Here is an 18,689-nt window from a genome sequence, read left to right on the forward strand (position 1 = left end):
ACTTGCAGCACACACCTCAGCAAGCACTCTTTTAAGTAGGATATCAGAAATCGTTTGGAATATCTAGAGTAGTTACTGTTACTTTTGGGAAACTGCTACACATTTCAAACCTGAGGAAACAGCATATATTGCCCCGGGGTGAATCTTGAAACTGCCATGGGACTTTTGTGGTATATAACTGGGGTTTTGTTGTGTTTTTTTTTTTTTTTCATTTCATCTAGATATTGCTTCTGCATTTGTGGCACCTGTGGATCTTCAAGCTTACCCAATGTATTGCACTGTTGTGGCATATCCCACAGACCTCAGTACCATTAAGCAAAGACTGGAAAGCAGGTTTTACAGGTTAGATCCAAGTCTCAGTTCCTTTTGTGGTATACTGCCAGCTGTATTTTTGGTAGCTCTTTGTCTTGTAATACCCCACTCTGGGAGGTGGGTGCAGGTGTGCACTTTTAATTTCTTCCGTCTTCTATCCTTGATCTACGTTTCCATTTTCTAAAACTCTAAAAAGGATTGAACGTCTGTTCTCCAAAATGTATTTTAAAATTAAATGGCATTTAAATTCCTCCTTATCCAAAAGACTTGTTCCATGTGAGATTCAAATTGCAGGGTTAGTAAAATGACTTTTAGTCCAAAGGATTAAGTTTTCACTTCATAATTAAAAAAAAAGAAATCTTAAAGATATCTCAGGTGGGTTTTTTTGTTCTAATGTGCTTTAAAAAAAATAGAAATCTTACATTATCACTTAAGCAGCTACACAGAATCTGACTTCTCAAATTATTGATGTTGAATTATTGGAATTGTTGCACAACAAGGAAAATAAGTCTTTTTGACACTGTTTCGATGTTTTCCTAAACTGTGATTGCAATTGCTGTTGGGGTTTCTGTTTGTTTATTTTTGGAAATTGTTTGTTTATTTTTTATTTGGGTTGTTTTTTCAGTAAATATTATCTATGTAGCAGTATAGTCCTTTAAATTACTTCTGTTTCTTTGAGTTCTTGGGCTATTTCTGGTTTGAAAATCAGTGTTCCTCTAATAGTTCTTTTGAATAAATATGGCTAGCATTTTGTTTTGACACAAATTTCAAAGTCCATTTGTAGTGATTTATATATGCTAAATGAAGATTGAATTCTAAATTAAATTTGCTTTTTCATTTTCAAAAAAGCACCTCCAGTTTTTTGTCATTATAATGAATATTGAACTTAGATTGTTCCATGTTTATTATGTGATATGAGTCAATCCAGCTTTTGCTTTGATAATGCACTGCTTTGCCATCAGGTGGAGAGGACTTTTTGCTGGATTTTGTTTCTGTTTTCAAAAGAGTTAGCAGTTATTTTTTGTAATCAACACACCATCGATAAATTGGGGTTTATTAGTTTGTAGTATTGCCATGACCTGGTTAAATAATAAGCAGTCACCCTGTGTTGTGCTTTCACGTTAATTTTTTTTTCTTTTACTTTGTGTGGGCTTTTCAGATCACTTGTGGTTTTGGTAGCTTTTCATGAGGCTTACCTTAAAACTTATTTGTCCTTCCTGAACCAGGAGTCTTAGCATGCCTGTGTGTTTCTAAAAGATGCAAAACAAAACAGAAAAAAAATTATCTTTCCTAGTGACTGCTGGCATTGTATAGAACTAAATGCTGGACCCAAAATCATTATTAAATTGCATCTAAATGCTTATGCTATGCTAAACATGTTAAATGATCCCCCACTTAACTCTACAAAACTTTTGCGCAGCATTTCTTTTCGTTATGGGCTTTTTTAGTATGAAAATACAAGATTGTATGTATTTGTAACTTTTATGCTGTCGGAGTTATCTTTTTTTTTTTTTTAATTTGGATCTATTTTTTCCAGTTATTTTGTGCATCATTTTTTATAATGTGGCTATTCTATAATTAGGTCATTAAATAAGAGTGGTGTAAGGATCTGATTGTTGTCTATCCGTCAGAAAAATGTATACTTTAAAAACATTTTTATTACTATTTTTTAATCCTTAGCTGTGAGTTCAGAGGTGATACAGGATGGGTTCTGTGTATCTTAAAGGAATAGTAAAAGGTGAAGTGTCACAGCTGAATTTTCCTGAGGGCTGTCAGCTGTATATTCTTAAAGCCATTTATATAGATTGCACAGAACTATAACATGAGAACTGGAAGCCTGAGGAAGCTGCCTTCTGCTGGTCACATAGGGCAGCGTATGGCAATGTACACGTTTTCTGATGTAATGGAAAACAGTGGTGTATGGGAAGAAGGATGTAGTGTTTTCTCCCCCTGTTCATATACATTGCTAGAAATGAAGTCTTTATTTTTTTCCTTTTCCCCCGACTGTTCACATCCAGGCGCCTTTCTTCATTAATGTGGGAAGTCCGGTACATTGAACATAACACTCGCACATTTAATGAACCTGGAAGTCCTATTGTCAAATCTGCCAAATTTGTTACAGATCTTCTGCTACACTTCATAAAGTGAGTTGCTTAGTAGGTTGGTTGTTATTCCTATCTCTTACCCCAAGATATTTAGCCTTTTCAGGTCTGTATCTTAAAGTAAGATGGTTCCGCAGCTTGAATAAGCCTGTTGTCTGCTGTTGGGGCAGAAAAGAATAAAGCTTATCTTGACACAGAATTCATAAGTTTGCAAAACAAGATGATGTTCTATAATACACTGATTGGCTAGATTGGCATAGCATTTTATTTCAAGAGACTTTCTCCTAAATGATAAGAATGAGTCTGAGTATCTTCTTGGAGTTATAGATATACTCATTGGTAAGTTATGAGTTCTAATTTTGCCTACATGAACATAATTATGGGCATTTAATTCCAAAGTCTAGATTACAATTGATAATGTGATTGAAGATGGTTTTTAATATGTATGCAAGGTAAAAATTGGAGGCTTTGTAGCTGACAGAAATAGTAGTTGTCTTTCAAATGTTCTTTTTTATTATTGTCTATAGAAAAACTTAATGAGAAATGTTTAAGATTTTTCAGTCAGTTGACACATCTGCAGATCTAAAGTTTGTAAGAAGAACTTACTGTGTCCACTGCCTTGATTTGCTTGTACACAGTGAGCTCTGTTATTCCCACCTTATAGAAACAGCAAGATACTTCATTAGTTTAACAAAAAAATCATGACATTTTCAGTGATTTACTTTCTTAGTTAAATTGAAATTGTTAAATTGAATTGTATTCTTTTCTATTTAATGTGTTCTTAAAAAACATCAGAACTATGTTATGCATTTGGAAATCTAGGACTGTGACTCCATACATAAATTTTCGATATCTTCAGTGCCTGTGATTTCTGATATTGTCTGGAGAATGAAAAAGACTGAAATACTTCAGATGTTAAAAGTTTTGGTGAAATATACACCATTAGGAAAAGATATGTATCTAAAGAGTTTGTCTATTACTAATTTTCTTCTTTAACATCTGATCATTCTACATGATTTTTTTCTGATTAATTAAGCAGCTCAGGGTTTTTCAAAGTGTATGTTTTTAATTGGCTTAGCTAAATTAATGCAACACATAGATATTCTTATTTAATAATGGCCTATAGCTTGAATCTATTAATATACTAATTTAAATGAACTAGCAATTGATATAAAGCCCAGACTTTTCTTTATTTTTATGGTTCTAACTGTGCGGTAGAAGGCCTAGACCATGGAAAGCAAAGCCCATGGTTCTAATGAGAGTGATGCAGAGAACCTAAGGCTTAGTCTCTTAAATTACCTAAGTCTCTTAAAAAGCTGAAAAGGGGGAGGAGAGGGTGTTGATGTTGCTTGATCTTTTTTCACCTTCTCTCCCAGCTTTTATAGGTAATTGCAGTAGCCTGTATTATGGTGTTAAGAGTTACTGAGTGTTTACAGTTACAAGTGGTAGAAGTATCACAAACCACTTTTTTCCCAGTGGTTTGGATTGCTATGTAGTAGAACACCTTGGGGCTTTCCTTTGTATTGGAGCTTTTTATGTTAAACAGGAATTGAAAATTAGTGTGTGTTTTGATGAATTAATTATGCAAGTTTATGCAATAACAATGTTAGTCCTTACACAAATGAACATTGCATTTCAAATGTCTTACATTGTGGGTGCTAATGTATTAAATTGCACTTTTGGACAATAAATTCACTGTAATGTTTCTTAAAAAGATATATGGTCCCCAAAGCCCTTTATGTGGCATAGTATTAGATTTTTCTAATGCTGATAAATTTATGGTAAAGGGTTATGATTTTTAATTTTAAAACGTTGAAACTGTTAAGTGGTCTATATTTGACAGAGTGCAGATAATATTTTACAACTTTTGAGCAGATGATTAGCTTGACTTATTATTGCAGTCGTCTTAGTATTCATATAGCAGTAAACACATTCTTATTTGGGAATGGCTGCATATATATTTTCCATATCCTGGGCAAATTACAATTGATTCCTTAGGTGAAGATGGAAGATAAATATTAGCTTATATTTCTTTTTACACAGAGACCAGAGTTGCTATGACATAATTCCGTTATACAATGCAATGAAGAAGAAAGTGTTGTCTGACTCTGATGAGGTAAGTGGGTGTGTCTTAGACATTGGCATTGATACGCTGGAGAAACGGGACCGCTGTCTCTGTCCGATGGAAGACCAAAGTACTAGTTTCAGTTACTGTAAGGGAGTGGGGTGTATTTGTCTGTCAATAAAATGTCTCTTTTTGTCAGCTGGGAAACTGGGTGAAAATCCAGCCTTCTCTCCTCCTTTAGTGCAGAGAGCTTTAATGGATTGCTGGAGAATTTAGATGCTGCTTAGATTTCTGAGAGGTTCTCAAAACTGACAGTCACACGAAATGCTTCTCAAAGGGACAGGAGTAGGACTATAAAGACTCAAATTACAAATGAAGACTCAAATTACATCATCTACTCATATATGCTTATATTTTTTAACCTTTTTGTGCGACTCATTATCTTGCTCAAAGGAAGAAGAGAAAGATACAAATGTGCCAGGCACTTCCACTAGAAAAAGGAAGGTAAATATTCTTAAGATTTTTTTTATTTGTATTTTGTAGTCCTATAAATAACTATAAATGTATTTGTAAATGATGAAATGTAAAACTGAAAATGTTTTTATTATTGTGTAATATCAGCTTTTTGAAAGTTTTGAACTTAGTGATGTGTTGTTCTACTGAGCTGTTCAATGTAAAAGCATTTGTCTGTGCTGCTGCGTGTTGTAAATTCATTTATATCCTGTGGGAAACCTTTTTCATTAGATTTTGTAAAAGCAGCTAGTTTATTTAATTACAGGCAATATTGTCATTTCAGGATCATCAGCCAAAGCGGCGGCTACGTAATAGAGCTCAGTCATATGACATTCAGTCATGGAAGAAGCAATGCCAGGAGCTGCTGAATCTCATTTTTCAGTGTGAAGACTCTGAACCATTTCGACAACCAGTGGATCTTCTTGAATATCCAGTGAGTATTTTAGAGCAAGAAGGCTGGCTGTAATCCAGTTCTTAGGTGGTAGGTTGTGTTTTTTCTGGATTTGACCATATTTCCATCTCTTTCAGCTGGATCTTCAGGCAGCTGCAGTAACAGAATTTTTTTCAGTGCTTCACTGTCACTTGATAATAATTTATGTCATCTTTTTAAAGTAATTTCAAAATAAATTGTACTTCTCTGCTCTCTCAGATACTTGCAAAACATTTTATATTCAGGGATGCCTATCTTGTTAAGTAAATTACAGCTTTTTAAGTAAATTACAGTTTTTGCAATTAAGATGTCTTTCATTTTCTGAGTGAAAAATAGTCATATGAAACGCATATGTTTGGTTGTTGAATGTGACATGTCAGGGATCATTGTTTTTTATTCAGAAGTATAAAAACTAAAGGTAATTTTTATATGACAACTTTAAGTAACAAAGCAAAGGTTTTGCTTACTTTCTAGCATAAGTTTTTCTTTAAAATATCACTCTAAGGTGATTGACTTTGGGGAAATTAATTTTCTCAGAGAAAAGAAATGTCTCTTTTGGAAGTCACTAGTAGGTCTGTCTTGATGCTTCTGCAGCCATTATTTTTGAAGTATCCTAAACTTTATGCGATGGCCAACTACAAATGGGCCGCTGTGTTTGAGATCCTCAAATGAGCTGATGGGGAGCACTATAGTAGGCTTAGGCATGAAACACACTGCTCCCTGGTGTCACAAACCTGTTTAACATTCATAGGGACTCCTGCGGGTTCTATTTGCCCTGATGGATTAAGTTAACTTTTTGGTTAATTTTGGTATTTAGGGTTTTTGTTGTATGGATATTGCTCTGTTTTTTCCATAGCCTAGAAAAATGATCCTGTCATTGGCTTGATCTGGCTCCTATTTAAGCCCGTGGAGTTTTCAGTATTTTAATATTACTTTCCTAAATTGTCAGGTCTCCATTTGGGAAACTACTCAGGTTTCAGAAGGATGTGATAAGCCTCTGATCAGATTCAAGTATTCAAACTTCATATTTTAAAGCTAATGTGTAAGAACATTATTAGTCTTAGTCCCAAGTTTGAGCTTTTAAGCCATCCAGAAAGCTTGTAGTCACACGTTTCGTATCACTGTTACCTTCATGTCAGCATGTTAGTAATGCAATCCTTAAAACACGAAATTCTGAGCTCTGCATTTCAGTACATCTGTTTAGAAAATGAATTAAATCATCTATTGGTTAACTTCTAATGTTGGTCCTGTTGATTATGTCTGTGAGGAGTTATGTTGTGTATGAGTGGAAAGGGGCAAAACATCTTTAGCAGTCTTCCACACCTATTTAAATAGGATGTTTGTGTTAAACAGGTTTATCAAATGCATCTGAAAGAAAATGATATGTTAGCGCTTGGAAAAAAATTGTAATAAATTGCTTTGCTATTTCTTAACAGGATTATAGGGATATTATTGACACTCCTATGGACTTTGCTACTGTTAGAGAAACACTGGAAGCTGGAAACTATGAATCACCGATGGAGTTATGTAAAGATGTGAGACTTATTTTCAGCAATTCCAAGGCCTATACACCAAGTAAAAGATCAAGGGTAAGACTTTATTATTTTCTGTTGTTGTTGTTTAAAAAAAAACTTATCTGAAAAAATATAGAACAGAAAAAGCAAATGTAATTTGATTACTTTTAAAAACAAGTTTAATTATTTTTGATCTTCAAACTTGAATATGTCTGAGAAACTATTACAGCTTTGTATTTTAAAGGAAAGGAATGTGTGCTGTTTAAATGCCATAAGTTCTGATGTTCTGCATGTGTGTTTCAAAAGTGTATATTAGAATGTGGATCTAAAAGGAGAGCCACACCGAAGGAAAGATCTGTAGAAACATGATTATGGGTACATTAGCGGAATTTAACTGTTATTTTGGGGAAGAAACTTGATTTTCAAAACAAACACACACAGAGCCCCTCCACCTTGGAGGTTGCCCCAAACTGAAATATCCAGGTATAGACAGTAGAGGATGTTGAAATTCAATGTTGTTCACCACTATGCAGTGCAATTGTAATGAAGCCCTTAGAATTTCTGGGAAACAGGACTCTCTTTACATAGTGTCAGCCTACAAAGCTATTCTTGGATGCCCTGCTTGTAGTAGGTGCAGTATCTGTGAGCAGTTAATTTATAAATGCATACTTACACATGTTCAAGGTTTTTGTGTAGCTTTTCTTTTACTAATATGTTAGGTGTTCAGACTAGAATTATTAACAGCTTTTATGTTTGGCTGTTCTAAATAGCAAATTAATTATTAGGACTTCATTGTTTTAAAACTTGGGGACAAATTTCTTAGCAGGTGACTAGAAAGACAGACTGATCAGCGATTACTCTCTCTTCAGTCAGTAGCAGACAAACCCACTCACTATTGAGGCTGCCTAAAAATCAGTCTTTTGTTTGCATTAAATGGGATGGATTTGGGGGCAAGTCTGGATTCTTTTGTGGTTTTTCTCTCTCTCATTGATCTCGTCACATCTGTCGTCTTAGCTCTGTGTGATTTCACAGATCCTTCTGACATTTTCATACTTTTTTGTGTTTCTTCCAAACAGACTGGTATAGTAATAAACTTGTACATCTTTTTTTATTTTCCTTAGAACTAGACGTGGAAGGCTCTGATGTTAAGAATTTAATATTCTGGAACCTATGTGCTTTCAGTACATGCAACACATAGTTTTTGAATGGTGATGTCTTTACTCTAATTTGTCATGCATATGCAAAAATATCACTTACTTTACATCACTTATGCTTACCTGAACAGTAAACCTAAACTCATCAGCTTTTTTTTTTCTCTTGCCACATTAGACACATATTTCTTTGCATGCTATCTCCAGTAACATATGCAGAATCTGTCAAACCTATTGTTGAGTCTGGTGCTCTTATAGTTTGGTGTGTCATTAGGTGGGCAACTGTTCAATATTCTAATATGGTGTTTCATATTCTAAGAAGGTGCTGTGTCTCAAAGTACCTAGGCAGGTCACTTTGGTGGGGTTTTTTTTGTTTCCAGAATTAATTGCAACTGTGCTCAAATAATTAGTTATGATCTAAACTGAGTTCGGGAGTCACTATAAATCATTCAAGGCTAGAGATGGGGAAAAAAAAATGTGCACCTACATAATTTCAATACATTTATTGTACCTGTTGAAACCAACTTACTGGTAGAATCAATTCATCCATAAAAGGAATAGATTGATGTTAAAATATAGGATATAAGGATGAAACTTAATGCAGCAGAAAATAAGATTTCTTGACCCTAGGTATGATACAGTAAAATTACATTAAGGATCTCTTTGTAATTTCTGTTGAAACTAGAAAGGGGTATGTACATTTCTGGAAAGGCAGTTGAAAAAGTGACTTTTCTGATTTTTTCTTTTGTATGTTAACTTCAGTTGTAATATACTTTTCAAAACCATGAAAACAGTTTAAAGCAAACCTACACGTGGATTAATGTAAATTTGTTGAGACAGACTGTAAATTTCCCTAAAACATTTCCATATTAATCACTTTACTTTTCTAGCTATTGTTCAATGATAAATAAGTAAAATGATGCTTTGGAAAAGTACAAAACTTGTTTACTGGCTTTTCTTTTTTAGATCTACAGCATGAGCTTGCGCCTTTCTGCTTTCTTTGAAGAACATATAAGTTCGATTTTATCGGATTATAAATCTGCCCTACGCTTCCATAAAAGAAATACAATAAAGAAACGAAGGAAAAAAAGAAGTAGAAGCAGCTCAGTTTCCAGTAGTGTTGCATCCAGGTACATTAATTCTTCTACACCATTCATGAAATGTTATGCAAGTTTGACATACCTAAACAATAGAACCTAGTATGGTTTTTTCTTAATCCTTCCTTTACTATTCCCTATATTGCAGAATGATAGCTTTGACATGCAAGTCCCTATGACGTGGAAGAGTTTTAAACTTTACTTAAAGCTATCCTAGTGTAAGTGCTTAAAATTCAAATACCTGCTAAACATACAGTAAAACAGCATTGTTAGGACAGCAGTGGCATCATGCTTTGTCATATAACTATAGTATTTTTTGTAAAGATTCACTTTTCAGAAGCTCACAACTTACATGAACTACCACAGTAAATGTCATGTTTTTAACATACTTCATACAGAGGTGATTGTTTTACTCCCACGGTCTCAGACACTAGGATTTATTTTTATTTATTCCTGTAAAATGAAAAAGTGGTCATCCAGGATACAAATTGTTCCTCCTTTTGCAGTCCTGAAAGGAAGAGGAGATTAATAAAACCTCAGCTGAAGGCAGAAACTTCCACCACTTCATCATCTTCTGCACCTGCACGGTCAACAGCACTGAGACATGCTCCGCCTCAGATGAATGGAAAAGCGGCTGAAGCCTCTTCCCTTGTGCGGACTAGAAGCAATAGGGGGATAACAGATCTGGCTGTTACAGAGCAACCATCTACTTCTTCAGGAGCAAAGCCTTTAACTATAAAGCCTTTAATTACAAAGCCTAATACTACTGCAGGGTCAGGAAAGTCAGGCAAGTTGGATATTTTTTAATTAAGCAGGGAATGTTTTCAAAGATAAAACTGGCTTTTTGGAAATCTGTTATATTTCTCAATTGAGACTAGTTCTGTTTTCAAGCTGATGGGCCTTTGAGGCTCTTCAGAGGAAAACTGAACAAGTTAGACTATGTTGTTTTATCTAGGAAGCTTTCTTCCTTCTGGATCACTGATTCAAATTGTTTGTAGTAGAACATGAGTTCCATTTTAGTCCAACAAGATTGAATGTGGTATAAACTACTGGACTTGCATAATTTTTTTTTTCTTTTTATCCTTCTAGTACTGGAGAATTCAGCCAAACATTCCAAGAACCAGAATATTGTATCAAACCCTACCCCATCTGATTACAGTCATAACACTAGGAATAACTCCACTAGAGAAAATCCCGAGAAAGAGAAGCAAATCAAGCGCAAAGTAAAATCTTCCACCATTAGTCAACAAGGTACCAAACTTCTCTGGAACTTCTCCCTGCCCCACCTCAGTTATTGATGTAGTGGCTGTAGTGTTGTACTTTAGTTGTGGTAATTTGGAGGTGGGGAAATTAGGATGCATTATGATTTAGCAGAATGGGGAAGTCTAATGGAACAACTCAGACAGTTTCCTTCTTGATGAATTGGCATGGTTTTGACTACTCTTAACACCATTTCCATGGTGTGATCACTGTTGTCTAGCTATTTTGATATGTTAACATATCTGTACCTTCATTTAAAATATTACAAAGATCATGTTAGGAGTTCTGAAATTCCAAAGCAGACTTCTGCCAGGTCATGCTTTAAACCCTGTGAGTTTAACCCACATAACATTTATGTGGGTTACATTTGGTTCAGTAACGCTGAGTGTGGTGACATGCTGCGCAGCCATGAGCATAAAGGTCAGAGCATCCCAGCTGCAAATTAGCTCTTCATTTTTTTCAACAGAAAATTGAACTATGCAGTATTTACTGCTTCTGTTTAGTATGTTTGAATGGATTACTCAGACCTACGTTTCATGAAATCTCCCAAGTGAGCTTGCTCAGTCTTTTGATGTCTGAATACCTTAAAACTCAAAACTTCTGTGGAGACTGAAATAAGATCTTCTAGTCAAAAAGCTTTCCTGTTTATGAAGGAGCTTTCAACTGTTATGAAGATTCTTGAAGCAGCTAGATCCATGAAGCATTTTTTCTCTGAAGATGGGAGACACAGTAGTCTTAGTCTGCAAATTGGACGCCCCCTAATTAATCTGCTTACTCCTTGTAGTCCTTCTCTCCCCAAGGATTATCTCTTCTTTCTTACTCTTCCATGCTTCTGAAAAAGTAGCTTGTGGTCTCATAAGTTAAATCATCTCTCTGTTCCTTGTAAGCTTTCTCACAAAGGCCCCAGCTGTTACCATGTTGCATGGCTAAGTATGCACCTGTTATAGGACTGGGTGTTTGGTTGGGTCAGAGGTATCTGAATGTTGTCGACATGGACATGTCCCTCCTGCACATCCATTCATATGCCAGAGGAGGCCTGTGTGTTCAGTGCATGATGGTGCACATTTGAACACAGCAGGAGCTGTGCATGGGTGTTCCATCGAAGGACTGAGGAACTGCCATGCTGGCTATGAGCCTGTTCTTGCCTGTTTTAGGCAAGGGCTGTGCTATCAGAACATCTCCCTAAGAGGTCCTGTGACATGCCCTGCTAAGGCAAGTACCCCTCACCTAATGAAAACACACCCTATAAAATGTCAAAGCAAGTACATCTGCTGTCTGTCTGTTAATGTGAGAAATCTGTGCAAATTGCATATAAAAGATGCTACCTTAGGCTGAAAGAAACTGTTTTATTTCTCCAGAGATTACATGCTGTGAAGCATTCCTGATCCTTACAGTAATGCTTCTTGAGCAACTTTTTGCTGTTGTGGATACAAAATAGGAGTTTTGTCCACTGGTGTTGTATCAGTCAAGAAAAATCCCTTCGGTGTTCCCCTTTATCCCCTTTTTTCCCCCCTGGGTTTTTCCTGGGTTTTTTGTTTGTTGTTTCCCCCCACCCCCAAGCTACTGTGTGCTAAACTCAACTAGAAATTAGTTCTCCTTGCATATGAGAATGAAACTCTTTGAGCTCTACTTTGGGTTTCTCAGATTTTGACAGATTGGCAATCACTGTGAATCCTTTCAGATATTTTAGTAGGGGCTTTATTAAGGCAGTGTGAAAATGAATATAAATGCAAATCTGTTATGTGACATGTACTTGCATTTCTTTCCAGCGGATTGCAAGAATAATGCTTTGGCATCAGGAAGCATTCAGGTGAATGGACATGGAGGACAGCCTTTGAAACCTCCAGTTAAAAGAGGTCCTGGACGGAAACCGAAGGTGGAGACTAATAACAGTAGCTGTGAGGTGGTCGTGCACAAGAAAAGAGGCAGGAAACCAAAAAAGCTACAAATTGTTGAACAGCAAAAGGTTGCAGAGCAGAATACAATCCAGACCGCAAGGGATATACCAGAAGAAGCCTCTGTTTCTACTGCATGCAACTCTCTTTCTGAAAATAATGTGAAGGAAGACTTGTTACAAAAAAAAGGCCGTGGGGGTAGAAAGCCAAAAAGGAAGATAAAGACCCGTCAGCCAGGCTCGGACCTCTTAGTTCCTGCGAATGTTAAAATGCAAACAAGAAGCAGGAGGAAAAAGACACATGAGCCTATGGAGGAGGGGTCTGAAGAGCTTAAAGATTCTGAACCTCACATGAGAACTAGAAACCAGGGTAGGAGGACAGCCTTTTACAATGAAGATGACTCTGAGGAAGAGCAAAGGCAGCTATTGTTTGAAGACACCTCCTTAACTTTCGGAACATCAAGCAGAGGCAGAGTCCGAAAGCTGACTGAAAAAGCAAAAGCTAATTTAATTGGTTGGTAATTTTTACCAAGGGTTTTACTTCAGAATGCTATGAAGCAGGTACAGTTAAGGAACAGCAGAACAGACTTCTTCTTCCCTGCTGCTATTATGGGTTAGAAGAGTATGTTCTGATGTGGGGAGAAAGATCTAGCAAAAAGATAAACTGAAAGAACATTCTTTGAAAGAAATATATATTTTAAACTTTTGCTATTTATTGCCCTCCAAATAGGTTATACATTTCAACAGTCATTTTGTTCACAGTTGAGAATAATTGAAGCAATTTCTGACTGACGTACAGAGTTGATAACTACTCTGCCGGAGTAGTACATAATATCTCTACACAATTGAAAAAAGGTGATGGTACTTTTAATTGCCACAAACTGAAAACAGAAGTCTATTTTTGACCAAGCAAGGTACGCTTTGATTGTAAAGTCAAGTCACCTAGGAAGGTAGACTTTGACAAAAAGTGGCAGTAAATTCACTTACATTTCTATTAAATACAAAATACCAAACTTTGCTAATCTGAAAATGTTTAATTTCAGTTGTGATGGAACGTTCAGCTGCAAAAGAAGCCTAGCACAGGCCATTGGTTTATCCAAGTTCTGCCAAACATAGCAAAAATGTAATCACAAGTATATATATATCCACATTGGAAAAAGTTTGACTAATGTCTAATTTTTCAGACCTTGATTCTTGTATCAGTCACTAAATCTCTGTTTATTGTGCCAAAGACTGAGAATCAGTGCAGTGGAAAGCCTTTTTTTCTTTGAGTGTCAGTACAGCATACCATTTGCAGTGATAAAAGCTGTGTCTTGTTTTAAATAGTAAATTGTTAACATTGTTCTGAAATGTATCCTTTTTGGTACTTCTGGTAGAAAATAATGCACTGGTGGGGTCCTTTGACAGAGATGTTTTAGTCTAAATGTATAATTGGTTAAAGGATTCAAGGAAATTACAGGACAAGTATGGAATTATGATGTTTACTTTCTGATCCAGATTGATAGTTGTTTCTACAACTTAAGACATCCTTAAGAGGCTGAAATGACCTACAAAGAAGAGTGTATGTGTATATATTAATATATACATAAACACATACATCTAAAATATTACCCAGGTATAAATTTTTTTCAGGATTTTTTAGATAGCACTAGAATTGAAAATTTTAAAATGTCATACTTTATAGTTTAATTTTAAGGGGAAGATTGGTTATTTTCAATTATTAGGGTTAAAAGGCCAAATCACTTTTTATGCAATCATATTTTATACAGTGGTCTCATTGCACATTGTGTTTTTCTGCACTTTTTATGGTATATCATGCTGACATAAGTCAATATACACCCTAAAGAAAAATTCCATTTAATGATTGTGCCTTGTATTCTATTATTTCTTGCATCCTTACTAAAATTAAGTTGTCTATTGTAAATGATAACTATATGACTTAGGGGAATGTATTGTTATATGTACTGCTCTGGAAAAGAAAAGCAGTTATTTATTTCTTTATGGTACATTTAGTTATTTTATACCTTTACAAACAAACCTTAATACCATTTTGTATCACTTAAAAAAAAGTATTGTCCAGTTCCAAGTTAAAAATACATAAGTAGTCATATTTACTGAGATCTGGTATGGTACAAAAATGTAACCAAAATTTTCTGGTTATACTTTTTTTTTTTACACAAACAGCATCTGCAATGTCTAGAAGGGAGGGCATGCAGAATTAAGACCTTAAATTTGCACAGATTCTGTATTTGTATTTGAGGCCTGATTCTTCACTCTTTATTTTCTTACTGAAAAAAGTTTCTAAGTTTGAACAAAGAATATTGGTATTTGCCACCAAGAGAAATAGAAATACGCTACTGTGGATAGAAAATTAGTATCCACCATACCTAGTTTAAGGTAGTTCATTTTACTACAAAAAGCGGCTAAGTAAGATATTTTCCAGATCCTCTTTGAATTGTTATGGATTTGAACTTGGGGAGCAGGGATTAGTTTTTATTTCATTTGTTGGCATATTTATTTTTTTCTAACAAGTATTTCTTTATCATTCAATTAAAATAGAGTTGCTAAACATGTGGTAAGATAACAAGCTACAGTTGTACAATTGCAATACAGCTTCACAATTCAAAACTGATTTATTCTACTTGTTAATTTTGTCAGATCTCACTGATGAAGGCAATCATTTGAAAATGTGTAATTTCCTGATGTTATCTGCATTGTAATATATAAAATAGATTATATCTAAAATTCATCTTCTGTATTTACTCTGTTTGTAATGATGTTTTATATGGCATGTCTGTGTATATATTTATATATCAAAAATACCTTGTAAGTAAGTTTTGGAGACTGAGATAATATACGTTCGCTTAATAGTAGGTAGAAGATTAAACATCCTAATTTTGCGAGGATAGAAAGCCTTACCTGCAGAACATGGGTACTGCTTCCCACCCAGTAATATCGGTGACTTTAGCCAGTAAGTTTTTAATTTGTATTAGACACATTAATGTTTTTCCTTTTAAAATAAATTGTGGATAATTTGGGTCAAATTTTTTTATAGAAGCAACACTAGAAGTTTATTAGAAATTAATACCAGATTTATTTAAAAGTTATATTTTTATAATTTAATTCACTAGGTTGCAAACTTTATTTATGAGACTTTAGTCACCATCAGACTGTATTTTGGTTGGGGAAAAATTTATTATTTGAAGTGTTGTGAGATACTGTATCAACACAGAAAAAGAGCTTTTGGTTACATAGTCTTAAGTTTTTAAATGTGAGCAATAAACTTATTGGTCAGTGTTGAAATAATTTAAGAACTATAATTATATGCATGTTTTATAATGCCATCTCAAGTACCTAACAACTGGTTCAGAAAATGGACTATCAAAATCTCATGTGCTTGTTTCTCATTTGCATTGTGAATAACATACAGCTTCATAGTCACATACACACAAATGATCTGGCAGCAATTAACTCAGTTTTATTCATTAAATTTGTTTATATTTGACATGGATATGAGGATACTGTTCTGGTATTTCTGTGCTATACTGGGAGACGTTAAAATTGGTATTTACTGCTGAGTGGTATCATAATAACAGTGTGTTCTCTAACTACCAATGAGGAAATAACTTCTGCTTCTGTCATAACAGTGGGCTCTAAATGTTTAACAGGAATCATTGTACCTGTGCCTACATACCTAACAACTCTTTATCCACTTCGTTTCTGTTGTTAGTGTGTTCTCTGGGAACTGAACTGAAATTTTACCACTGTAGTGTTCATTATTATTGTCAATATTGAACTAGAGCTCTTTGTCACTCGGCAGTGACCAGTGATACAACTTTACAGAGAAATGTCTTCCTCCAGTGATTAGACTGCTGTGATAAAGATTTACAGATGTTTATTTGTACAGTGTCTGGTTTGTACCTGTGATTGGTTTGTTGATAGACTTGTAAGATTGAGTTGGTTGAGTTAAATATTACTATGGCTTAATATTTGTGAAACTGTTAATTGATAAAGGACCCTGATGCAGCACGTAGGATATATTAATATCTATTAAAAAATAAATTGTAGTGTAGAGACAGCTTATTCGCTGTATTGCTGTACAAATATTTTTAAGCATCAGTTCTGTGCCAGAGGCTTTTGTCTTACCAAAGAAGGACTACATGCAACACAAAAAATACTCTGTCCATTCAGTAATTTCAAGCTTGTTACAATTTTTACACCACATTGTTAAATATTTTGCTCACATTTGTTGGATTACGGACTATAAGTAAATGCTTTAGTGTGTCATTTGAATTTAGGCACATGTTAAATGGTTGACTGGTTCTATAAAAGCAATAGGCGTAACTGGATGGGACCGTTTCACCCTGTGCTTACATAGTAGATAAGAGGTTAGAGATTTTTAATCTCACTTCCATCAACATTCACATTCAATTTTGTAGCATGTGAATCTTGCTGAGGTAATTTTAACATTGCTGGTCAATCAAGATGCAGCCATACCACAATTGTGTCCTGAGTCCTTACCTTATTCTGAAGTAGTATGTTTTGTCCACACTAGTTTTTCAAAGGTTTTACTTTTTGCCTTTTTTTAACAGAGTGTTTAAAAATAATTTAATTCTGCTACAGTGCTGTGATACAGAAGGTCGAGGGTCTTAAAACCTCACCTAGAAACAGCAAAAGCTCATTTTCTGTTTACTACCTAAATGAAGACAAATTAACTGTGTAAAATTAGTATATATTTTCTTTTATCCCTGAAGCTCTTGTAACAGACTGGTTTCCAAGGGGACCTAGATATTCAACTGATAAAAGGGCTGTTAGTTTTCTGCTGTAAATTATTGTATATACGTGTTTGTTTGTATGCAGAGGAAAGCGTATTACATTTCATAAAATTGGCCAAGGCTTAACAATGTGTTTCCAATAACAAGTCTGGCATTGACAGCTTACGTAGCTTCCTGTTTTTGAATCATGAGTACAGCTTGTTCACTTTCTGCTGTTTGGGGAAAATAGCAGGTAGCTTTAAACCAGAGTTAACCTCTAGGTGCTCTTGTGTTTCTGCTAATTTTAATGCATTCTGCATTTTAATGTCATTTTTACAGTGTGTTGGATGAGAAAACATGCCAGGAAGCTAGATTAAAAGACATCTTAAATTGCAGAAAAAAAGGCGATTGGCTGCTTCCCCCCCTCCCTGCCCCTTTTCCCAAGGTTATAAGAGCCTCAAGGCACTGCAGAAGAGAAACCTTATATGCTGCAATAAAACATGGGTAAATAAATTTAGCTTTTAGGAGGTACGTAGTCAGACAAGTAGTCATTTGGATCCTTTTTAATGCAGATAAATACATCAGGAAATTCACTTCAAATAATTCAAATAATACATTTTAGGGAGGGAAAGTAGTACTATACTATGAATTCCTACACTGAAAAAACAATGAAGCCACTCAAAATAGGGGTAGAAAGAAATAGAAGTACCTGTCATGTACTGTGTGATGTACATGTGCTATTTTGTGCTTACAACTGCACGCGTTGGTTTGCTAATGCATTGAGACCATACAGAAGTTACATTTTTGGACCATACTAAAACTGCAGAAGTGTGGTGGACAACTGGATAATGATCTTGCGTGAACTAAATTCTGTCATAATGTTTCAATATGTATAGAATGGAGCTCAACTTCAAGTAAATTACCTAGAAAGGTTAATTTTAAAACTGACACATTTTCAGATTAAAAATTACGCTTATTTTGTACAGAATTATGTAAAACAAAAATCTGTTGTATGTAATGAGTAACAGTTTTGAAAACTATAATTCTTTAGCTTTATCAAGGCTTTTTTCCTTCCAGAAATCTAGATTATCATGTTATAACCTTAAGTATCTCACCAGGATAACAGTGCCCTTTCTTTTTGTACATATGGATTGGAAATTTCTTTACTGTTATGTGGACACTTTCTATGTTAGTTTTGATGCATAATACTTTGAATCCTTTTATACAAACTAGAATGTATGTGTAAGAATTACTGTCACTGCAATGTAGTAACTACAAACTTATTTTTAAATAAATAGAAAACATGTTTTTCTAAGCTGTCCAACAGTGTTTGTTTCTATCTAGTAATTTACTGTGTTATGGGACAATTGCTTATGTGTTTCTCAAAACTGCCTAAACTCAGCTCATTTTGATTCCTTATGGAATATGGTATAGCGGTATATGGCAATATGGTGTAGTGTATGTGTAGGAACAGACAAAATTACAACCGGAGCGTGCTCTGATAGAGATCAAAGTTTGCTATTTTGTAGGGGTTTTCACTAAACCCTGGAGTTCTGGAGGCCATATAAAAGCAGTAGCATCTGGCACTGAAGACACC

General features: G+C 34.9%; 1 protein-coding gene across 2 annotated transcripts in view; it reads left to right on the forward strand.

The window, feature by feature from the left end:
* The window catches only part of PHIP (pleckstrin homology domain interacting protein), a 112,316-nt gene extending 93,909 nt beyond the window's left edge, over positions 1-18,407 (forward strand). For both annotated transcript variants that reach the window (XM_027696873.1, XM_027696864.1), the window contains exons 31-40: positions 222-342; positions 2,331-2,456; positions 4,458-4,530; positions 4,933-4,983; positions 5,276-5,425; positions 6,859-7,011; positions 9,054-9,217; positions 9,691-9,971; positions 10,274-10,435; positions 12,214-18,407. In XM_027696873.1, the coding sequence (XP_027552674.1) occupies positions 222-342; positions 2,331-2,456; positions 4,458-4,530; positions 4,933-4,983; positions 5,276-5,425; positions 6,859-7,011; positions 9,054-9,217; positions 9,691-9,971; positions 10,274-10,435; positions 12,214-12,860 (1,928 nt within the window). In that variant the 3' untranslated portion in view covers positions 12,861-18,407. The remainder of the gene's footprint in view (positions 1-221; positions 343-2,330; positions 2,457-4,457; positions 4,531-4,932; positions 4,984-5,275; positions 5,426-6,858; positions 7,012-9,053; positions 9,218-9,690; positions 9,972-10,273; positions 10,436-12,213) is intronic.
* Positions 18,408-18,689: the final 282 nt, after the last annotated feature.

This window comes from Neopelma chrysocephalum, unplaced genomic scaffold (assembly GCF_003984885.1).
Source record: "Neopelma chrysocephalum unplaced genomic scaffold, ASM398488v2 Primary Assembly neopelma1_23b, whole genome shotgun sequence".
Lineage (NCBI taxonomy): Eukaryota > Metazoa > Chordata > Aves > Passeriformes > Pipridae > Neopelma > Neopelma chrysocephalum.